Here is a 25612-nt window from a genome sequence, read left to right as displayed (position 1 = left end):
CACGGAATAAAGTGCATCCAGCTCCCAGGCAGGAAACTGCGTTCTTTCATTTCCAACGTGAAAACACCTGTCCCCACCCTTCTGCAGAGCGGTTTAGTCTACCGCATCTCTTGCCGTGACTGCACTAGCTGCTACTTCGGAGAGACTGGACGTCGACTCGAGAAACGTCTCTCGGAGCACAAAAGAGCGATCCGTTTAGCGGATATAGAACACTCAGCTATCGCCGAACATGTCTGGACAACCCACCACGACATCGACCCACACCGCGATGTCGTGGTGGTAGACAGATCCCACCATTACCTAAAGCGTACCTGGTTGGAATCATTAAATATAAAATCTTCGGATAAATCCTTAAACAGGAACAGTGGTTGCCAAGTCAACCCGATCACAGAGTCAGTAGTTCTGTCATTGGACAAGCGCTGGCCACGTCATCATGCGTCACAGCCACAGACGTCAACAAACAATTAAACCTCGCGTCTCACGCACCTGGCAGTGCACATCTTCATTCCAACTGCCATTCATGTATTTTAATTCTGACGAAGGCTACCATATAGCCGAAAGCTCATATATTTCTGCTTTATCTGTACGCTCTGTGTTTAAGCCACAATAAAATTCCTCAATGAATCCAGAGCGCGTAGGCCTGTTTCGTTATGCACGAGCATTAAGTTAAAGATAGTAAGTATTAAGATTGCATATTTAGTTTGAATGTAAATAAGGTTAAAGTTTGAACAACCCTGGATTTAGTAATGGACAGTTTTAGACGTGGGAATTAAAATAGTGGCTAAATGGAAACAAAAATTTTCGAGTAATGTAAGAGACCAAACAGGGACAGCAGGACTAGGTAGAGGCTGCCATTTGAGAACAGCGTGAAGGGGTTGCTGGAGGCAAGAACAATAGGACCGATTACGAAGCGTCTCTTTTGATCTAAGCCACCGTTAGGAAGTAAACAGGAAATGAGTGGACGTCCAGTGTTCCCTCAAAAGAAAACGGCATCAGGGCAACTGAATTTGGGATAAGCTCGATATATTTAGCAGAAGTGTGAACACGAATATGAGTGTTTTGGAGTTGATTTGGCAAACATGAAAAGGTCATACTCCCGTGTGAAAAATAATAAGAAATTTCTAGAGAAGGGTTGATTTGTGCACTAGGGAGACAGCTGGGGTGAGTTGTTTCAGCAAATAGGAAGGAATGAAAAAAAATAAACAGTATGGGGATTGGTTGGAGTCCTTGGGGGAGGCGTTCCAAACTTGAGGGAAAGATTAAAGTTCGGGGAGAGTAATTTGAGAAAGTGTCGACTCTGTATCTGACTTCTCTGTAGTCTAAGGGGAGAAAGTCGTGAGTTGCGGGTTGACGTGGAGTAGATTTTTTTGGTGGTCGGAGTTCATATCTCATGGTAGCATGATGAAGAAGAAAAAGAAAAAAAAAACGTGAGAAAAAGAGAACCTTGTCCAGCATCAGAAGGCAATGGTTAAGTTTAAGGTTAAGGTAAACGTGCAAGAAAGAAAGCCTGGTCTGGCAGCAGAGAACAGTGAAGGCGGTGGTTAAGTTTAAAGATAAGTGAGCCAAGAACAGAAAGAAAACCTGGTCTGGCATCGGAAGGCAGTATACCCAAGAAATGGAAGAAAGCCTGAACGCAAGGAAAGTGAAAGTAGCGGCCATTCCGGAACGTAAATCTGTTCCTGTTTATTTTATTTTTCGAATCCTAAACTCAAGGACTCATTAAGCTAGCTCTGTAAGCAATTCAGTGATAGTCCCTTTAAAAAAAGAACAATCCTGTTGTATTAGGCAAGTTAGTTACTAAGGTTGAGATAATTTGTTATTAATGTAAATGATTTTGAAATAACTTAAGGGTGGTAAAGGGGTTGACTAAGATGATAACCAGAGAGTAATTAAGGTAGAATGGGTGAGCTATAGTGAATGATATTGAAGTAATGTCTTAGCTCGTTTATCATCGATCCTCTATTATCAATTTTCAACCGTGTCTTAACGCAGAACTACTTTCTTCCTCTCTGGAACAGATATGCTGTGAGGCCACACCCTAAATGCCAATCTGCAACCCTCATTAAATAGTTCAGGCCAATCTCTCATTCTTCCAGCTTATGGAAAAGACATTACTTTCCACCATCACCAATGAAATTATGCTTCACAAACCCCCATAGATTCACTATGCCATTCCAGGAAGAGCCACAGTCACCAATTTAATATCCATAACCAACACCATTCTCAGTGCACTAGAAGCTAAAGCAGAGTTGGCCATCACCTACATCGACCTGGAAGCTGCCTTCGACTCCATCAGTATCACCTCACTTGTTCACCTCCTAGAAAACTACTACTACATAAAATGTGACATGTTGTGGTTTGATGAACAGGTATGCCAAAGGAAAGGATATAATCATTGAAGGAGCAGAAATTGAAAAGGTGGATTCATACACGTCTGGGACATGTGATTATCTGTAATAATGATAAACGGCTGGAAGTCAAGAGAAGAATAAATTTTGGATGGATAGCATTCAGGAAATATAGTCACATTTCCTGAATGCTATCCATCAAACTCAAGTAAAAGACATTCGTATCAAAACTAAAGAACTGAAATGGTCTTGGGCAGGACACAGCTCGAAGACATGATGACAGATGGACTAAGAAAATAACAGAATGGTATCCAATAGTAGCTGGCAGAAAACCTGGAAAACAACAACGAAGATGGGCAGATGAAATTCACGAGTTCGTGGGTAGTAAGTAAATGGATGGTATTGCACAAAACAGAAGCAACTGGAAAGTTGCTGGAGAGACCTTCATCGTGCGGTGGACCACCATTATCATCATCAGCGAAAATGGCTGATGATGATAATGGTGGTTCAATACACTCCCTTGTGCTCTCCCTCAAAACTATAGGGTATATGCCATCAACTCGGGGGGGGGGGGGAGAGAGAGAGAGAAGAATAAAAAATTATTGTAAATGAGAATGCCTGTGATCCATGTCGGGCATTTGCTATTGTGTACCCATCAGTTATAGCTGGCGCTTCGATTTCATTGTTAAGAGGAGATTTATTGTAATTGCGGCTGTCTTTTTAATAACTCCAACCCACTCGTGTAAGACATCGATGTTTCTGACCATCCATCAAAGCAACTGCAAATAACTTATTCGCTCTGTCCGTTGCCCGTGAAATACTTCGGCGGACGACAAGCAGGAGAAATGGCGAACCCTCGCAGTCATTTACAATGAGCGACATTCGGTAGGTGATGTTAATGACAATTTCTGCGAATGGCACAAAACTATGAGTGTCATTTGTTCTCTGTCACGACAGACGAAACGGGTTATGCAGTGCCCGGCTGAATGGATGCACCATTCTGCAACCATTGTCACCGTGATAAACAACCGAATGTCTGGTGGTGCCGAAGAAAAAACGCTCTCCTATGAATAAAATTTGGCGGATGTAACAATGAAATTCTTAACGATTTCAAATGGGGCCTCCTCTTACAGATATGCGATGTCAGAAACTTTGATGGTCTGTAGACGCTATCCGACCAAATACCGCTTTTCCAAGTCACATAATTCAATAAAAAGATACGTCTGCAATGAGAAAAACCACGAGGCTTCGCTGTTATCTTCGGGCTTTAGTGGGATTGATGCGAAAGTTTTTTTTTTTTTTTATTCTTTTTTTTTTTTCCTACACGGAGTGGATAAAAGACAGCATCTGATGGGAATGTACTGCATTCGATGATTATTGTTTTCAGATACTCTTTGCTGGATGATCCAGAAAGACAAAACCAGAACAACACCCTAGCAACATTTAAAATCAATACATTTAATAATTTGTAGGGTGTATATATATATTTAGGTTTCTGTGTACTAAAACAATTAGCTTCTTTTACACGTGAAGATTGGTTAATAGAATTAACTGGCGATTTTTCATCCCTCTGTTCATAAATCAGTCTCGTATATACCTACAAAAAGGAGACAGGCAAGAATAGAGAACATGACCCGAGGGCAGAGAGCGTAGCGTAAATCACATAAAAGTTCCTCCTGAATAATAAAAAAAGATCTCTTTGCTGTAGGCTTCGTGCGAGGTTGGTTAGCTAAATAATTTAAAATGTGACACTTTTGGCAGCTTGTAACCTTAGACGCTTCCAAGTAGATGAAAGGCTTTTAAATGTTCAGTAAAGGCTCAGAGGGAGGTCATCAGAGTTGGAGAGGTTGCTATCAATTTGGTAAACGTCCAAGAAACAATTAATTTACGAAAGAACAGGGTCTAGTAAGCAGTTTTGGAGTAAATTCTTATTCTAACGTTGTCAAGTTGCAGCACAGAGGAACAGAGCATCATACAACTGGAACTGACCACCTGAGTGTATTGGATGTACCCTGTATTTGGTACAAATAATGTACACCGGCTGATCACTTAATTAGTTGAATGGCAGCGCCAGCAGACAACCAATTTAGTTTCTGAGAACTGCCGGCAGATGGCAGGACACTGTGTCGCTGATACGTTTCAGATTTTTACATATTCATTGGTAGTTGTAAAATGTCATTGGACATGCACTTTTGAGACAAGACATGAAAGGATTGTCAGAGAACCGCGTCTATTTTTTATTGAGATCGATCATCAGTTAAAATCTGAACTTTCTTTAGTCCTAGAAAAACTGTTTAAAATTATCCTCTTCCAAAGGACAATAAGCAAAAAAAGCTACCAAAGCGGTGCAGATAGAAACTGTCGTCCTTCTAGGAGGGGATAGTTTATATATCCGCTATTATAGTTGACAAAATATTCATTGCCTAAACGCTCCTAAATCTATTCCAGGAGAAACGTGCATTACAGTACTTCGGAGAACTGCAATGAGTGGTAATAGATTAATTAACCCATTATAATTGTCTAAAATAAGCATGAAAAATAGCTTTCTTCTAATTAACATGAGGGTGGTTTGATGCAGACACCTACGGATATGAGCACCACATAACGAGTGGCAATTTAAAGGAAAAATACGAGAGATATCAAATGGCGTATGAAGTAATCGGCCTTTCCACATTATTTGACATCTGTAATCATTAAAAATATAATTTTACTAATCGCATTAATGGCAATAAAAGCATTTGGTTTCGTGCCAACTGTGTTTATGAAAGCGGACATGCAATTAGTTGTCGTGACGGACATCAGAGCTTTTCAATTATCTTATAGAAGGAAGTGTGGCACTCACCTCGTGTTCCAGTAGGTGTTATGGTGACACCGTCATCTCTTTGCCAAGATGTGAACGCCACGTAGTCCCTGACGAAGGCAGGAACATGACACCGGAGAACAGCGGTGTTGCCTTTGATTACAAATTCATCGTATACGTGAGCCTTGTATCGTTGTTGAACCACTGGAAGAAGAAGAAGTAACGTTAAATAAAGAAATATCTTTTCGTTACATTAAACACAAATTTCAGTGTACATATAAAAGTTAATGATTAAAAATTACAAGCACATAATTTTCTATAAAATTACTTTCCTAATTTTCATGTTTACTTAAAATTAAATTAAATATGCATTTATAGAAAGAGGAATGAATCTAATATATTAAAAAATATATCGAAAAGCAGTCAACACCAAAATTATTTTTAAAAAACCGAGCAGATAAATGATTTTGCATTTATTTAAGCCCTTACATTTTATATATTTGTTTGGTTTTTCTCTTTCAGTCACAAGCACAAATCAATGATTAATTTAATTATTAATTAATTTTTAGTTAATTTATATTTAAATTAATTTTTACTTAAAAATGTTTTTTTTTTGCATTATAATTAGTGCAGTGGAGTTTCTAAAACAAATTTAATTCTAAACTTGACTACTAGAAGCGCACAAAGTAATTATTTTAGTAAAATTGCTCAAAGGTAAATTTTTCACCAAAATTATTATTGGTTATCAAAGCCCTACGTGTACATCAGTATTTCTCTGTGGAAGAGCGCCCTCTTTTGAAAAACGTAGGAAGCTTGAAATAATGGCCGAATCAGATATTATTATTATTATTATTATTATTATTACTAGCTGTATGGTGCGAGGAAACCCCTATGCTGCACCAGCCAAAAAAAAAAAAAAAAAAAAATCCCCGGGTTACCCTGAGAGAGAGAGAGAGAGAGAGAGAGAGAGAGAGAGAGAGAGAGAGAAATGATGATATCCAGCTCAGGATCCTGGGCGTGCGGAGAGCAAGCCCATACTCACCAGATGTGAGCTCCTGGGGTTGTACAAGTATTAAGTAAAAAAAGATAAATAAAACGAAAATTAATTCTATAATTTGCATATTTACTTAAAATTAAAATAAATATGCATATAAAGAAAGAGAGATGCATCTTATATGTAAAAGAAAAATATAAAAGCAGTCAACAAAAATAATTTTTAAAAAGTGATCGTAAGAAATGATTTGGTATATATTTTTTTATATTTCAGTGCAAATATAAATGTTAATGATTAAAAATTAGAAGTACATAATTATTTTATGATAAATAAGCCATTTTTTAAAAATTAATAACTAGAAAACTATAGGTTTTACTGAAAGTGTTTTTCTTTACGTTGTAACTAGAACAGTGGAGTTTTTTAAACAAATTTATTTCGAAATTTGACCACCAGAGGCGCACAAAGTAATTAATTTAGAAAAATCTCAAAGGCAAATTTTTCACCAATCTTTATTGGCTATCAAAGTTCCACGTGTATTACCCCAGGGGCTCACATCTGGTGAGTATGGGCATGGCACACCTAGGATCCTGAGCTGGATATCATCATTCTTCTCTTTTTTGATGATTCCCTTCTACTTCTGACTCTCTCTCCTTCTCTCTCTACCCCCAGGGTAACTCAGAATATTTATTTTTGGCTAGTGCAGCGTAATCCTGAGGCTTCCTTGCACCATATGGCTAATAATAATAATAATAATACCATCAAAGAATCAGAAGCCTGCTGAAAGCAGAGCTGAACGGAGGGAACACAGTTAAAGCCATAAACACCTATGCAGTCCCAGTGCTAACATACTCCTTCGGGATCGCAGATTGGACTAACACCGAACTGGCGGATATCATGAGAAAGACAAGGACAATGATGACCAAGAGCCGCCAACATCACCCGAAGTCAGTGAAGAGAGACTGAAAATAGATCGGAAAGAGGGAGGAAGGGGTAGACCTCATCAAGCAGCAGAAAACAGCGATTGCTAACCTGAAGAATTACTTCCAGAAAAACACATCCGCAGTCCACCAGGCCATAGGGAAGATAGACAAGCGGTATACCCCACTCAACCTAAGCGAGGAGTTCCCTCCCAACCAGGAGGCACAAACGAAGCTAGAAAGATGGGCAGAGAAGACACTCCATGGTAGGCACTGCAATGATCTCCATCAGGATCACATAGATAAAATTGCTTCCAATGCATGGCTCACGAGCGGGACGCTCTTCCCCGAGACTGAAGGATTCATGCTCTCCATCCAAGACCAGGTGATCAACACCAATAACTATAGAAAATATATCGCCAAGGAGCCTGGAGTGTCCGATGACACATATCGACGATGCCATCTTGCCTCAGAAACGATCAAACGCACCACTGCAGGATGCAAGCGAGAAAATAAAAGTTGATCAAATAAAGTGTACCGTACTACAAATACGAACCCCCAAGCAGTACTAGAGACTTCAACCCACAAGCTGTACTGGGACCGCGCCATAATAACGGATAAGACAATCCAGGACAACAGACCGGATATAACCCTCGTGAATAAGAAGGAAAAGACTACCTATCTGATTGACATAGCCGTACTCAACATTGCAACCTGCAGAAATCAGGAAGTACACGAATCTAAGGCAGGGGATCAAAGAGATATGGCATATACAACAAGTGACGACCATCCCTATCGTCGTGTCAACCACAGGTATGGCGCCAAAGACCCTACATAACAGCCTAGCAGCAATAGGTCTCCCAGCGAACACCTACAAGGAACTCCACGTGTATTACCCCAAAGAGTTCCTCGACCAACAGTAACATCAGACATAACAACAACCACCCTGTGTTCTTTGTAGCAATGCCCTTCACGAGGTGGAATCCCCAATCAGGGAGAAATAATAATAATGATATCAATATTTCACTGTGGAAATGTGTCCTCTGTTGACAAACGAAGGAAGTCCGAAAGAATAGCCAAATCAGATATGAACAAAGAGTCTCTTTCTCATAAATATTAAGTAAAGAAGATATAGAAAATAAAAAATAATTTTCTAATTTTCATATTTACTTAAAATTAAAATAAATATGCATATATATAAAGAGAAATGCATCTTATAAGTTAAATAAAAATATAAAAGCAGTGGACATCAAAATGATTTTTAAAAATGCGATCGTATCAATTCTTCGGCTAGGAATATTAGAGATTTTTCGACAGAGCGACTTACTCGGTGATTCAAAAGAGCAACAAAAATCAGAAGTGGTCTGAAAATTACAGCGGGCCCGCTGTTTCTTGTCTAATGCATCACCGATGTCTCTGAAGAGGAAAAGATCGCTCTTTTTCACGTGCCAGAAAAGTGTTTTGCATCGGAAATTACACTTCTTCAAAACTTCGTTGCAATCTCTAAACTATTTTACTCGGAATCAATAAATAGTGTAAATGTATCTTTCCCCGCAAGGCCTCTGCACTGTTCGCTAAAGCTAACCATTTGTCAGAAAGTTTGAAAAATGTTTTGGCGCAAATTGCTGTAGCTGCAAGAATGCAATTAAGCAGTTAATCAAAGATGGTTAAGAGGAAGCTAGAAAATACTTCGTATATAGCTTTGAATTCCCGGAGCGCTATTACCCAGATGCTTGTGTGACTGCAACATCTGACACCCGAAATAACGGCTAAGTGAGATGATAAAAAACGACCCCACGTTTATTTCTAAGGTTTGGAATTTTGTTCGGAGAACTTTGACTTTAATTGCAGTCGGAGAAGGTATTTGAACGTGCATTAAATCCCAAAGGAGAAATTAGTGGCGAGGTTTTTTTTTCTTTTTTTTTTTTCATTTTGGAAGGAAAGAAATGATTACAATCTTGCTTGTACAGTCAGAGTGAGAGAGAATGTATGGGATTTTACAATACAGAAACATGGAAATGACAGCAGTTTCGTGAGTACGTGTAATGAACAGACAGTAAAATGCTTTCATGAATTCTTAATTCTCTTTTTGTCAGCACGCTGTATTGGTATTAGTATTAAGATGGCAGAGCAACGGTGCAAGCAAAGTTTATGTAGTTTTGACTTAAAAAGGAAGTCATAAAATGAAATAAAAATGAGATAAAACAACGTCTTTCAAATTTTATAATCTGTTAAATATTTTCTCCATTCCGAATCTACATCTAGATCTTCACTTTATTCTTTCTAGATCCTTTAATTTGAATCCATGTCCGTCATATTAGAAAGAGAAAGTGTACGCCCATCATTTGAGACCTTTGGGACTTCAATCAGAATCCAAATTTCGGAATTTTTTTAATCTCACGTAACTGGTTTCGCTTCGTGTACAAGTATCTCTTTGCATCTACAAGTAATCTTGTTTTCTTTTTTACCCTTTCAAGGAAACCGATAGCTTTCTTGAAATAAATATGAAGCGGATATGAAGTTTTCTGAGCAGTGCAAACAGGCAACGAGAATAGCCCATGGTGCCCTATCGATGATTTATCGAACATTATGCTGTAGAGATATGGAGATCGTAGTTCCACTGTATAAAGCAATTGGAAGACCACATTTGGAACACTGTGTTCAAACATGGAGATCTCATCTGAAAAAAAGACATTGAACTTCTTGAAAGGATCCAAAGAGGGGCAACTCGCATGATGATATTGGCAAAAGGGCGACCATATGGGGAAAGGCTCCGTATATGTGGATTGCAGAGCTTGTAGAGGAATTCCAGAACTCGGGGGAATAAATTCAAATTACAGGGAAGAGATTTAGGCTAGATGTAGGAAGTTTTCTTTAACCAGCGAGTCGTTGATTGGTCAACGACTCGTCAATACAGGTAACTATGCAGTTGAAAGGTCAACTGGATAGTTTCCTATGTGAAAGGGGTAAGCAAATAATTTGCATTTTCTTATGAACTCTTTTTTTTTTCCGGCCAAGTGCAGAAAAAGCCTGTGGCTTCCTTGCACTAGATGGCTATCACTATAAGTTCTTTCGTGAAATAAGCACCCTTCAGCTGTATACAATATTCGAGATGAGATCTGGCAGATTTCTGTTTATCATTGATCTTCTACCATGGACTTGCAGCCTAACCCAACTCTTGAGAACTTCATATCAGAGTATATGACAATCCCAGATTCGTGTGCGTGCCATTTCTCATTGGTACGAGTCGATTTGGAGCATTTAACTTTCTTATCCACTCTTTCTTCCACCTGTTAACCTTTACATGCAATATTTTGGCACCTGGAGCTTTACCCGAATATAAGGATATCTTCGTTATTATAAATAGGGATTTAGTAACCTTCTTAGCCGCTTCTTCCATTATAACAGGACAGAGTCCATCAGCTCGGTGGGTTTTTTTTAAAGAAAAATTATTTATCCTAGCCTTAGAGAGAGTCCTATAGTCAATTCCAGCTCCTGTGGCATTGATAATATGAACTCGCAGCAGGTGTTGTACTAACCCTTCCAAGTTAGTGTATGTCTGGTCAGGACAGTTCGAAGTAGTATAAGAATATTATTATATAATCTTCATCTCTTCAATGATTCTCCCCATAGTCAATTAGCAGTTTTCCTGAATCTTTAAGGTTCACTCTTTGGCGTTAGCAAAGACAATTGCATTTCCACCGTTCAAGCGAATTCCATATTTCCGACATATGAAATACACAGATTACTGATGCAAATTACAGCAGACCAGGCTGAGAAACCATACTGCCACAAACTTTGCAGATTACCTTGAGTAGAAAGTTAATAAGATCATCATATAAGACCATCGTACCCTCATATTATCTGGATAGAACTGCAGACCTCAAGATTATTTTACCTTATCTGGTACATTTTTCCGGCAGGACTTTATATGTTGTAACCAAATCCCAAGTTCTCTTTTTGTTTTGAGTCATCGTTTCCCACGTAAATAACCACACACGCTTTAGTATCCTTAAGAACAGATAGCTGCACCCGGTTGACCTAATTGGTTCTGTTTCACTCCATCTCTAATACAGAAAATATTCCAGTTTCCTGAAGAACCGAATTCCCCATTAAAATTACCTAATTTGTAAGTTTGTGCCTGATGATCCATCCCTGTGGACCAATCATCTCGGTGAGAATTACTTGGTATAGTAGCGACTCAATTAACTGCCGGTCCCTCAGATTTATTACTCTCCAGGGCATATACCTGCTTTCTCAGAGACTCAATTTCGTCCATTAATGCTCAAATTTCGGCTCCCTCTCTAATACAGGAATGCTTCACCATTGGATAAAGGTCAGCCTGATGTGCTTGCCTTCTCTGGTGGAAACCATGCATATATACGTACGTTAGATAGCATTAAACTATTTACACTATTCGCAAAATATTCAATAAAGATGAAGTACTTTTAAAAATACCTCGCCGACAGAGAAGGCGATATTTTTATGGACATCTACTTCATTGATATCTGAAACAGTAGGATTCATCCATTAGAATGGAACTATTAAAAAAACAATTGGTGGATCTGGAGGAAATTGGAGGAAAGCGTCTATTCATACCGATCCAAAACTAACAGTAATGGGCATGCAATTATAAGTCGATAAATTTGAGATCAATCTGTTAATGGTGACTTGTAACCAATTAACGCTTTGCAAGGCATGTTGGAAAATGGCAACAACGAAATACCCTTAACAGCTAGAACAAGAGGGTGCGCAAAGAGTGGTTAGGTAAGAGAAGCAGATATATAGGATAAACTGGTGAACTTGAGGGAAAACCCGGACTTTTGGGAACTGCAGTATTATTGTATTATCCTGTGGAAAAGAGCGATTTTGCTATGTATATGGGTAGATACACTCTCTTGCCAAATATTTGAAACCTTAGTGATCACTGAATTATCACCACCCCATCATTAATGGATTCATGGGGTGGTGGTAAATCATAGTTCGCAGTATAAAAAGACCAACAGCTTCGTATGCTCGAGCAGTTGTAATTTGCATGTGGTTGTGCAAGTCAAAATGATAAAGTAGCAGTTATAGGATGTAGTAAAGATATTACGGAGTTTCAAAAGGACAAGAATATGAATGTGGGAGCTAGTGCGTCGGGTGCTTCCATATGTGAAACGGCACGTCTTGTGTGCCGCTCACGGCCCACTGTGGTTAAAGTATATAGAATGGTGTCAAATGGTCAAACCATCTCTTGCCGACAGAACTGAAAATGATTATGTGCCTGGTTCCCACTATCTAGGCAAGTGGCGGCGGTTGCTTGGTTGCTTAATATGAAGCATGCTTTTCTGGAAAGAACTACGACTCCCGGTACGTGAGGACCGTTTCACTGGTGACATCTACTGGTAGCTCTTAGGAGATCATGTGCACCCTACGATGTTGCATTTTGTTTCGGATAGAAACGGGATCTTCCAAGACGATAATGAATCTTGTTATCGGGCCCTCACTGTTCACGAGTAGTTCGAAGAACACAGTGAAGATATCACCCATCTTGATTGGTCACAAAATTCGTCTAACCTCAATCCAATTCAATACCAGTGGAATGTTTTGGAACCGGAAGTGAGGCGTATGGACACACAGCTGTCATTTATTCTGACCCTATAGAAAGTCTTGCAGGCATCATGGCTGCAGATCCCCATGGATGTCTTTACACATCTAGTGGAGTGAATGCCTAGGCAAATGGCTGCGGTCATTCGTGTGAACAGTGGCCCAACGCGGTATTAGGTACGTTTTCATAATTCAGTGATCACTGAGTATACCTTCAGTGTTTAGTAGGGCCACCTTTTCTCGAATTACAACATGTACATGTTATAGCATGGATTGCACTGGTGTCTGAGATAGTCTAACTTCAGATTTGACCATTCTTCCATCAGTATATTTGTCAGCTGCTATAAGTGATCGACAGAGAACTGCGAAGCCGAACTGCCCTTCCCAACTTATCCCAGATATTATCAATAGGATTCAGATATGGACAATTAGGCGGCCAAGATAGATGCTGGAAATCTTGGGACCGTTGCTCTCACTATTCAGATACAATTTTTTACTGTAAATAGTTATATTGTCATCTTGAAAGAATTCATCCCAATCCAGGTAAGAATGATGCACTGCAGGGTGAAGTTGGTTCGATATGACAGAAGTTATTCAGTGGACATAACACAACCTTTTAACAGTACGAGTGAACACAGTCCGTAAGAAAAGAATAAACCCTATACCACGATACCATCTCTAGTCGCTTGAGTGGTACACACGAGACAGTCACCTTCATGGGTAGCACAGTTGTTAGAATCGCTGTCCTTCCCACATCGGGTGGAAAAGACCTCAGTTCGAATCCTGTCGATGGAGTGGAGAATTTTTATGGGCCTTTCTCAATATCATAGCTGAGTTAGTCTGTCTCATGCGAGCATAACATGGTTTTTTCTCCCGGAAACTCGAGTTTCTAGTTCAGCAAACAGAAAATCGACCACATACCACCCGCAATTTTACAGACAGTATATACGGAGCAATATGGCCTTAGTCACTGATGTCCCTAAAAACCCTACTGCAAAACCAACACGAACTGTACACGGCTTATAATTTTTTGGCCAGTAAGTGTAGATTTATAGCTAATAGGAGATTGGTATAAGCACAAGAAAGAAGAGGAAAGTGACAGGTTAAGTGAAAGACAGATAGTCAAAGATGTGACAGCTAGATATAAAACAGAGATCGATTTTGTATTCTCTTTCCAGCGCGATGAAAATCTCTCTCCGATGCAACCTCTGACTTTTCCTTGTACTTAATTTCAGTTTTCCTCCAATATCTCGCTTATTATTTTCTCCCGAATCTCGCACACGACCCAAGAAAACCAGGCAAGTGGAAACAGCACCACTCCCTAAACATAACAGATAAAAATCCGGGAACTTTTCTTGGTTGGCGAACTCCATCTAACTCCGGGATGAAATCAGAAAACGTCCTGACATCTTCTAAAATGAGAAAACCCGGTTGCAGATTGATTTTCCCGCGTTCATTCGCGGCTGTCGTACGTAGCCTGTTGCCGGGCTAGGCTCGTTGACAACGCTGTGATTGATACGGCTCATTAAGGGCCCAAAGGGAGGAGAAGAGGGGGGCAGGGAGCGCGAGTATCTCTATGGTTGGAAACAGCTAGTTCTCATTACTTTCTCAAGACTTGTGGAACGCTGCTCTCTCCGGAAAAACGCGCCGAGGTAATCGCCTCGTGCACGCAACGCTAGTTCTCAAGATTTAGCGTGATCCCGGAGATTTAAAGCGGCAGGGCAGGCACGCCTTTGCCCTAACACCTGTGACAGGAAACTGTCAAAGTTTGAGTATCTCCCCTTCTGCCATCATTCAGTGCAGATGTGAAATGCGCTGCCGAGTAATGGCTTCGGAAAAAGGTCCTTAATGTACGGAAACAGTCTTCCGCCAGGGCCCCCGATTTAGGCCACAGATAGATGATTATTTGCTGCAACTGCTAGCCCTAACTTCGTTAACATCCGGGGATTTCATTAGCGAGCAACGAAATTGGTTTAAGCGGATTTTTGTAGTCTTAATCGGTTACATTTTTCCGGGTAGAAAGATTGCACAGTTAGGGAAAAGTACGCTTGTTTAAGAAACCTTGTTAGGAATGATTAGTAGGGGGTGCAGCATAAATTCTTTAAATTGATCGCGAATCGTTACAATCTTCTCTAGATGAAAGCCTTAGGAATTAGAGGATTATGCTTCAGTTGAGATATCCATCTGTTTTTAATAAGGGGAACTCTTCGAGAATATTCCAAGAAAACGTTGTATTTAGTTTTATTTTAACCCGCGCGACATCCGGTGGAGAAATGTCAAACTGTTTTCGAAAATTTTAAATTTTAGGAAGTTTAAAAATTTAAAACAAAATTAAGAAAACGTTTGTCATCGGCAACCGAGCATAAATTACCTTATCAAAAGTATGCGGAATAATCTATTTCGAAAAAGCCAGTACTCTTCTGAAAAGAAAAATGAAAAAAAATCAATGATATCATTGATTTGTTGTAGAGCACTTTAGACCAGTTCCTTGTTGTAACATGCAGCTGTCTTTTTGACTTCAGTGATGTAACCAGTTCCGTTGTAAAAGAGGCACGTATTGGTCACTCCCTAACCTTCATTCAAATGAACCCTTGGCAGAACAGACGAGTCGTTGGACTTGTTTTCTTCAAACCAGGTTTTATCACCTGGAACGTAGATAGCCCATTTCCACATAACTGCCAGAGGATGGGCACCACCGAATTGTCCAAGATGTCATTGTACAACTCGTAATTAGTTTCTAGCACTACAATCAACGGTCCGAGTCCGAGCCACGAGAAACAGTTCCACCCATAATCAAGCTTCCTCCTAACTTTAATTCGGCCACAGTATGCTACAGTAGATGACGTTCCCAACCAGACTCGCTGCCGCATTGGAAATGTTTCATGATCCAAGAACGATATGCACCAAAATGTCGGTTGCGGTGGTGTTCGTCGGTGTGATCTTTGGACTTGCGCTCAGCTATGCCATGGATAAACCCATACAGGGCAGCTACCTACAGATTGTAGGTGGCAAGCTGTTGGCAGTTCATCCGCTAATTAATCCTCATTAAAACGCCATAAGCTTCTTGCCGTTCACACTTTTAAACTTATTCCTACCTTGCATAAAACATTCGAAAATATTCTTCATTGGATAGGACAGGATATGTTGTTTCTATTTGGAGAAGGTAGTCTTGTACCTCGGAATTTTTGACATATCAAGGAGGGGAGGAGAAGCTACTATAGTTTCAAAATTAATATATTACGAAATACACTGTCCAGTCAAAACATGACCACCTGCCCAATGGCGGGTATGTCGTCCTTCCATTGGTATTGGTGCCTACAAGAGAACCATAACGGTTCGTTTGATCGTAGTCTTGGAAGCACTACCGGTCATCCCCTGGTTAAAGTACATCGTTCTGTTCCACCCTCGATGAGGCGTGAGGACTCGCTATTGTCCAGGCGACTCCGCGAACAGCCCACAAGATTCGCAGTTTTCGTAATACAGCCACCCTTCCACCCGTACCGAACAATCATCTGTTTTTCGAAGTCCCTCAGATCGCGTTCTTTGTCCAAGTCGACCAAGTACTTCGCATGGATCGCATGCCACGAACCTGTAATATGAAATTTATCGGTTCTCACCACGACGAGTACGCGGGAAGGGGCCGATTGCTAAAACATGGGATGGTCATAATGTTTTTACTGGACAGTGTATAATGTGTCCCGCTTTGTACCGCCAAAAAATGTAGTCTGGACCCGACCCTCTGGTCATGGGTTTTTTTTTTTTGTTTTTTTAGGAGCATTAGCAATCTTTGGCAGAGCAATAAACAGATTTAATAAATAAATAAATAAATAAACTAAGGCCATATTGCTCCGGGAATATGCGGTGGTCATTCCCTGACCTTTCCGCATCCGGTGGTGACGGGCTCGAACCCCGGTCTAATTAAGAAGCGTGTGCTCCTTCCCACCTGGCTACGGAGGCGCCTAAAATGGTCATGGGTAATCGTAAGTGAAATAAAAACGGCATCGAAAGAACAGCGAGAGCTGGAGAAACAAAGATGGAGCCAGATGTAAATGGAAAAGCCGAAAGGTGCAATTTAAGATATTGAGGATTACATAAAGGCCGCAATTAAAAGTTTTGTCTCCAGTTTCCACTACATTGAATAGATTTGCAATAGAATTCCCACAGTTGTGACGTATTGGTTAGAAATTCGCTGTAACAGATTCTGCACACCGCACGTAGCTGGCTCGTGTCACGAGATTCGCCCATTGTTGGTCGCTCTGCTGCAGGCATTCATCAATTGTTGATGAATCAACAATAAGCCTGCATGACTCTTGCATCTGTTTGTCTATTGTTGGGTAATGAACTCGGGCAATATATTACCACACGGATGTCCTTCAACCAGCTATAGACACACACAGCACGTCGATCTCGCAGCAGCAATGGGACGCTTTGTTGAAATTAATTAAACCAATCAAAATTATCTGAATAGTTTGTCAATAGTGTTAGTCCTCTGTAGATCTGTTCGTTTAACTTTTCTCCGGGAAAGTTAATTTACTTCGATTATAATCCATTGTGAAGTTTACATTCTTGCAGTAATAAGAGAGATTTAATTACGTGTTAGTCTTGAGTTTATTATTGAAGATTGGCTTACAATATACGTCTAGTTAAGGGAGAAAACCGAAAAGAAAGATAAATATCTTTAATCATGTCTTCTGCTGATACGTCTGCTTCATTTTCAATTACTTTTTTCCTCTTTTGCTTTGAAGGAGTTTCATTATTTCCTCAAATCCCTTCACTCTCTTCTAGGAGGGCAAACTTATAAAGTCTTATAGATTAGAAACCTAAGATAAACCAATTAACCCGCTATTTAACAAGAAAACTCCATCTAATATACATCTGAGGAAATGTATGGGCATTATTAAACAGATACATCAACTTGGGTTCTCCGTGGGTTAAATCGAATGTTCATCTCTTAAAAGGGCTGTTTGAGGAAATGTATCGTTGCGAGGTAGCTTTAATTCAAATCCAAAAATCCAATTATAGAAAGCTTAAATATTCCTTCACTCTTTTACGCAATTTCCTGGTCGCTAGTGACAGCTGTTTTTGAAGGATAACGTTATTACTAAGAAGGAGGTTTTGTATTTATCACGCAAACTATTTCGGCGTGTAGAAAGACAGAAAGCGAGAGTGACAAGATAGAGAGAAGAAGAAGAAATAGTGGCTTCTGCACAGCATGTTCGTGTGGGCTTTCGAAATGATAAAAAATGGTATTTTTAAACTCTTAGTAGAGAAGAGTAATGGATGTTTTATATGAACTCACTGTTTACCAGGAAGAGAGATCCACGACACATGCGCAAATGAATAAAGGTACAAACAAAAAAAAAAAAATAAAATAAAATACTTACCCAAGAAGCAACACGCGTGTACTAATTTCGCCAAAAACTATAGCAGCGCCACCATTTAGAATCGTCGTTAGGTACAGTTAGAAAATAGATAGAATAATTATGTAAACTAAAAATAGGGTTATTTGTAAACTTCAGAGAAATGTCTTTAGTCCAAAAAATACTGTCATTGCTTAACAAAACTAAGTGTAATAATAAAGTTAAAATATAAAAGTATAATTTAATATAGCATTTTAGGTAAATATTGTTTAACAAAGGCTACTTATAGTGTTTAAATGTAAATATAAATAGGAGACCATTTGTAGCTGTTTTGTGATTCTCGTTAGATGTGGAAGGCGCATGCGCACATCTACTGTCACTTTGCGAAATTGATTTATTATTCAAATTTAACTTCGGAAGGCTACATTAAAATCCTGTATTCTATCGAAAACTGCGTATCATGCAAATTAAAAATGAATAATTCAAACTTCTATTTTTTTAACAAAGCACACATATACAAGGCAAAAAAAAAAAAAAAAAAAAATTACGCGCACACGCACAAACAAAACGTTTCTTCGGTAAACATAAATGACATTGCTGGAAAACTCACCAAGAGGAAAATTTCTTCAATAGAATATTGTCATCAAAGTTAATGTTTCCATTTTTCTTTCTGTAATAAGCTTGCGAGCGTCATTTTAATTTGGAGAAATTGAGATAATTTTATATATATAATAAATGTAATTTTACGTTTAAATATATTTCTCTTATTGATTTAAATTATAAAATTGAACGATTGCGCATCCTTTCTGCGCATCCAGCCACTTGAACATAAACTTATCTCTCCTTCCGAGAGTAATAGTTCCTACATAGAAATAAGAAATGAGTTTATAACAGAGCGATTTTTTTTTTTGAATGGAGAGAAATATCTGACTTATTTCCTCTGCCTATGAGTGGGACAACGCGTTTATATATTCAAACAAACAGCAGTGAAATCCTGATTGAATTCTGATTTTCTGACTTTTAAGGAACTATTTCTGGAGCTCCTTATTGCAATAGTACACTCAATGGCCAAAAAATTAGAACCATTTGCAATTGCCATCACTTTTACTGTCTAATCTGGCTTTACAGCCACAGCTTTTGCAAATTTAATAAATGATGTCCTTCTCAGCACTTGCACTTGCATCTCTTAGGAAGAAGGTTTTGGTACAACGTTCGACGCCCTGGTGGAATCATAACCTGAATCTTCAAGACGTTTTACGTGCTCGTCGTGCCTTCGAACGACATCGACAGAACTCTGAAACAGCGGTATATCGAGGCTATTCGTGACAGTAAATATTGCAGAATTTTGTCCATGCATCTGGCAATGACCGTTGGGGTCTTGTACATAAACTTAGTAGGAGCAAGCTTCACGGACCCTGAAGTACACAACTCTGTTATGGTCAACGAGGCAGAAATTATCACTCGGCTTGATACTCTTGGTATTATTCTGGATCCCTTATTTCCCACAGACGATTCAACTCTTGGTCAAGACTCTCATCGGCTCATTTGGCCTTTAAATGATGATCATTGTTGTTATTATGTAGTGTCAAAAATCAAAATTTGTCCCAGTCTAAATCGTCTTGACGGGATATTTATCAAAAAGTTCCACAGTCTTTATCCTACCGTTCTATTGTCTCTGTGTAATAAATGTTTCGAAGAAGGGAACTTTCGGAATATTTGGAAGCAAGCTCTTCTTAAATTGATTCCCTACATCTTGCTTACTTCAGCAAAAACATATAATCCGATGACTCTCCTGCGAAATTTGGGGAAGACTTTAGAGTGATTGATTGCTACAAGGCATAGTACTTTGTTTTCCGAACAATCCTCACTATCCTCGAATCAGTTTGGTTTCGTACAGGTAGCGGTACTGAAGAGGCCTTGGGGAACCTCCTTTCTTTGGTTAAATTAAGCAGTTGAAGATACATACTGGCAAATTCTGTAGACTTTTCAGGGACATCCAAAATAAGCTTTTCTATAACCAAAGGAGCACGCTACTTGCATTGTATCGAGCTTGCCAAACTGTTTCCACCACTGCTTTATAGGTGGTTAATGCCTCTTGACTTGTGTCTTGCTTAGAGGAGACTCTGCTTCTACATCCATGGAACTTCAATTAGTTATTGTAGCATTACCATTCATCTACAAAATAATATTAAGACCAAGAAAAAAACGCTACTTCAGCAAAGGCAGGATCTTTGGTCTAACATGCAAGGGAGTGTTATCTCCAAATTAATTTCTCACGGACTTATCTCCATAAGGGTTAGGCTTGCTTCCTTCCACCTTTCTGATACTTCACTCTCTCTGTGAGCAACTTGAAGACTAGGTTCATGTCCTGTATCATTGTCCCTAGTGCGAAGACCTTCGTCATCCCCTGGCTTCCTCCAACAATCTTTTCTTTCCTGGCCACAAGGCTGAACGTCTACAATCCAAAGATACCTTCACTCAATTAAAACCGTTTGCTGGCAAGGTCTTTTGTAGACGATGTACACTGCTGACTCTATTCCTTCGCCTGAAAGTGGCACACATGTCACGTCCTCCACTGCATATTGGAATCACCACTGTTCATACTGAATGGCCATTGTAATATATCCTAACTGTATCCTTTTCCTTTAACAAAATAACCTGAGTTGAATCCATTTTTTCTGTTTTTCTTGGTTTTTTAACTTAAAGAATGGTTCCGGAAGCAGAATAAAACACGCGCATTGCAAGAAAGAGTTCCACCCATCCAGAACTCATTCGACAAAGAGTTGTGAGCTGGGAAGGGGGAAGGAAAGAAATAAAAAGAACAGGAACTCGCTGTAATCTCTCAAAATAGGTGTTTATAATATCACGCATTCTTTCGTTCGGCCTGCAACTTCCACTCTCTCTCTTTTCTTCTTCTCCGGGTGTTTATCACCAAGTTTGAAGGAAGTTGGAGCGGAATGATTCGTGGAAGCTAATAAAGGCGGCCACATTCCTTTCACTTTAGCAGCAAACACTTGCGGCTGCCTTCAAGATTGTGATGTTTTAATAAGTCGTGTGGAAGTCGCCTAATTTCCATGTTATAACGCCACACCACAATCCTCCTTAAACCTCTCGCTACTTGGAGGGTTGCGCACACACACACACACTAACTGAGTTTCGCTTCTGCTTGTTACTTGACGCAGAAATTTTAATAAAATTGCTGCCGGCAGGGCCTTCTAATGTTCACTTTTGTAAATTGAAAACTACATTTCAACTTTCCGATCGTTTCGCCGTGTGCTCTGTTACAAATTGGGGTCATTTAAAATGTCAGCCGCTTTTCGGCGCCGTTTCTATTTCTCATTCCATCCTTATTTTTATTTGTAGTTACGTCCACGTTTCTACGTCGGACCGGTTTCGCTATTTCGTTACGTTTCTGCAGAGAGGGAGAGGGAGAGTGTGGAGAACGAAACAACGAAGTCGGTTTTTGGCTCACGTGAAAGCCGGTCATTAATGCGCGCAACAGATCCCGATACTTCGGCCCGTTTCTTATTAGGGACGCTGTTATTCGAATGTTAATGCCGCCTTAATTCTCGCTAATGCGCGAGCAGCTTGGGCTGTTTCGAAATGCCTCCACCCTCCTCAATACTGTATTTGCTTTTTATTGAATTTCGCATTAAAGTGGGTTGTTTCGTGCAGTCGTCTGAAGGATATCTCCGGGTTGAGCTGCAAGAAGGAAAATGGCAATTTCTGTGTGCAGATTGACAGGGGAATAGAGAGGGGGGGCAGAAATACAGAAGACACATAGAAAGAACGAGAGGGACAGAAAGAGTAAGAGAGAGAGAGAGAGAGAGAGAGAGAGAGAGAGAGAGAGAGAGAGAGAGAGAGAGAGACAAAAAGAAAGAGTGATAGAACGAGAGAGAAATTGAAAGAATCAAAACAGGGAGATAGAGCGAAACAAAGAACGATAGATCGAGATAGAGAACAGAAAGAATCAAAACAGAATGAGTGATAGGGCGAGATAGAAACAGAAAGAAGGAAAACAGAGAGAGTGATAGAGCGAGAGCGAGAGAAACAAAAGAAGCAACGGAAAATTGAGAAAAATAAAGCAAAACAAGGAGTAGAGAGGGGTAAGAGAGAACGAGGAAATGTAATAACTAAGAAACGAATAAAGAGAGAATAAGAAATGAAAGAAATAAGAGAGAATGAGAGCAAAATAAAAAGGACAAGAGAAAAGGCAGAAAGAAGAAAAACTGAAAAGAGAGAATTAGAGAATAGACAGATAGCGTGAGAGACAGAGACAGAGATAAACTAGGCGACAGAGTGAAGGGAAGGGTGAAAAAGAAAGCAAGAGAGAAAAAATAATGATGGATTTAGCGAATGAGAGTGACAAATCCGGTGAGCGTGTACGCGCGTGTGAGAGAAAAATAGAAAGAGAGATAAAGAGAGAGAGAAATACTAAATAAACACAAAGGAAACGGGAAGAAACGAAAGAAAAATGAAAAAGAGAGAAAGAAGGGGGTTGAAGTCGAGAAGGAAAACATTAAGAGAAAGAATAAGAAAATAATGAATGGATAAGAATTAAAAGAAATAAATAAGAAATAAAAGATATAAGAGAGATTGAGAGAAAATTAAAAGGGACAAGAGATAGAGAGAGGTAGAAAGAAAAATAGAAAAGAGAGAATAAGAGACAGATGGACAGCATGAGACAAACAGAGAAAGAAGAAAGAGTATAAGGATACAGAGAGATAAATAAACAGAAAGAAGGAAAGGAAAAATAGGAAAACAGGATGTGTTTGTGAGAGAGAGAGAGAGAGCGAGAGAGAGAGAGAGAGAGAGAGAGAGAGAGAGGTTGTAGAAGAAGAAGAAAATTAAACGAAACTAAACACATTTTCGTAATTCTTGTTTTTAATGAACGATCAAATATTCGGACTTCCACGCGCACCTCCAAACGATACGTCACAAGCAGCCACCCCTTGTTTCGTTCGCTCGGTCGCTATCTGCACTCCGATTCTGCTGACTTTTGTATTGTTTGCAGGCGCGTGCCGTTGTAGACAGACGTGGCCGCACTTCATCCACTTGTCAACAAAACGTGTACAAAGAATCCTCCGTTCAACATTTTTATTCTCCGCAGTTCTTTGCGTGGCGACTTCACAGCCGTCACCGAGCCAAGATGTGCGTTCGAGTGGAAGACTCCTGCGGGGGAACGCACCGACAGAACTCGAACAAGCGTCGTGACAGAGAACACGCGCCACTTGTGTTGCTGCAGGCGACAAAATTCTGGCAAACATTCAGAAATTGTAATAATGCTGTCATATCTGCGCCCACCGTCACGAGGCTGCGAACCTCCCTCCCGATAGGGTACCGGACGCGTGTGTGTGCGTGCGCGCATCACACCGACCCCGACTACGAACATACGTGCTCGATGCCGTTGCTCGAGTGGACGAACGCGAAACTTTTTCTAGTTCTTCAAAGAGAATAACGTAGAAATATGATTTATGTTAGAATATTAAACATTCCGTTAGGTGGCGCCACCTTTTGTTCTAAGGAGCCATCCATAAATCGTTCATTTATTTATTTTTTTATTTAACTGAGTTCATTAACTTTACTCACACCAGGGGTCACTGTAGTTTCTACTCCAAAATAAATAAATAAACTGTATTATTTTCTCCAATTTCGCTTTGTAGAATAGCAAAAATTCTCTTCACTCGATAATATACTTTGTATGACGTCATACAAGTGCTGCGCGCGCAGCACTCGCATGACGTCACAGTCTATTCCGCGCTTATTCCAAGTTTATAACTTCGGATTCTGCGCAGTTGCAACTTATTCAGGCCTACGTTAAATAACTCACCAGCGAGAGAGATATTTTCGTATAAATATATAATTAATATTTAAAGTAGAAAGCTGTGTTTTGGGTGCTTCGATGATGGTATTCACCTCGTTAAGTTTGAATTTAAATAGTTCATAAATTGCAAACAATGTTATATCCGTTTGCTTGAATGATTTCAATGATTTATTTTGTGATTCTGGAGCTAAAGTTTGTACGAAACTGTGTCGAGAATCTTGACAAATACGCTACAAGAGACACCCTGCGGTCTTGTATACTTATAGTTTATTTTAAAATAAATAAATATGCCTGTAATATTTAAATGTATATATTTAATATTTATGTATTACATATTTATGGATTAAATATATAAAAATATATATGTATAATATTTTGAACATATATATATATGAATAAAATTTTAATATTTTTTAAATAAAGATTATTTGTAGCTTTGCATGTTTCCGGATATTAATGGTAGGGTAGTTTTATCGGTATTCATGCGTGAATATTGCATACGCTAATCTTTAATGATTTAAACCTGGACAGTTTCAACTGACCAATGAAGATGAAGAAAACTGCGCAAAATAAAATCATTAATTCGAGAAATTAGAGTATCTCGCCAGGTTTTCATTATTGGACAGCGTTGAGGAAAGAAAGAAAGTTGGAATCGTTTGATATTTATGTCGGAGCTAAACAACAGAGGGTCTACATTTTCTCGAAGGATCAACTCGCTCCGATGAACGTAGAAAAAGTTGCGCTGTGGAGCATCAGGAATAAAATGCAGGAAATAGGAACATTATATCCTGGGGCTACTTCAGACCTCCTATCTATACAGAACGTGGCAAGACACAGGACAACGGGGACCACTGATCATTGAAAGCATCTTTTTTTTTGCGCTTTTTTCTCGTCTTTCTTTACCAAACTATAGCTTGGAGGGCAGGTACGACCTATATAAAGCACTTTCAAGAGAAGAAAGGCCAGAGAGAGAGAGAGAGAAAGAGAGAGAGAGAGAAAGAGAGAGAGAGAGAGATTCTCGTTCTTTCAACACTAAATAACAAAGGATTTGGTAGTGCCTTTACGGCTTCGAAGAAAAAATAAAGAAGACCAAAATATATCGAAGTTTCTTGAAGCTTTTTTCTTTCTCTCCCTTCCCCCCCCTTTTCTTCAGGAACTTGCCATTTAGGACTCTTGCGAAATGGGTGATGGCAGAAAAATATCACAAAGTACTGTTGTAACAGAGCAAAGCTGAAAACTGTTTTGGACATTTACGATGAAAATAATCCAATTCTATTTACACTTACTATCGGTCCCGGTTTTAAATCTTCTAAGACTTTGTAGTAGAAAAACAAGCAAAAGTTGTGTTTGCACGTCTGTGACGGAGGATTCTGTCAATACGAGGCAGCTTCGATCAGTTTCATTAACGAAGCATTCAGAGTAGCCTTGATACGATTTGACGAAGAACTCCAATGAAAAGAAGAGGAGAAAAAAGATAGACAGAAACAGGAAGGGGGTACTTTTACTTCAGTTTCTTTATCGTACGTGCAGTTGGAAGATGATTGAAATTATTGGTTGTCAAAAAGAGAAAATGCTTATCGCGTGTTCAATTATTGAAAGAGCAGATCTTGGATCGAGGTTATTTGCAACAGTGACAGTTCATATTTCTTAGATAATCCCATTATTTATGTGGCATGCATGGAATGCGCAAATGCTCTCAACGTTGCCAGTATTAATAGGATTTTCGACCGATCAGCTTACGAAGTAAAAGTTCTCGCAAAAAAGAATGCATTTTCCTAAT

At 39.4% G+C, this 25612-nt stretch overlaps 1 protein-coding gene across 5 annotated transcripts in view; it reads right to left on the bottom strand.

Moving 5' to 3' along the window:
• LOC150077751 (cell adhesion molecule Dscam1-like) overlaps nt 1-25612 on the bottom strand; it is a 351950-nt gene that overhangs the window by 249592 nt on the left and 76746 nt on the right. For all 5 annotated transcript variants that reach the window (XM_090385498.1, XM_090385494.1, XM_090385495.1 and 2 more), the window contains exon 3: nt 5191-5352. In XM_090385498.1, coding sequence (XP_090241624.1) covers nt 5191-5352 — 162 coding nt within the window. The remainder of the gene's footprint in view (nt 1-5190; nt 5353-25612) is intronic.

This window comes from Mastigoproctus giganteus, chromosome 11 (genome assembly GCF_048544385.1).
Source record: "Mastigoproctus giganteus isolate SK-2022 chromosome 11, ASM4854438v1, whole genome shotgun sequence".
Classification (NCBI taxonomy): Eukaryota; Metazoa; Arthropoda; class Arachnida; order Uropygi; family Thelyphonidae; genus Mastigoproctus; species Mastigoproctus giganteus.
Note: the sequence above shows the minus strand (reverse complement) of the source record. Positions and strands in the feature narration are given on the sequence as shown.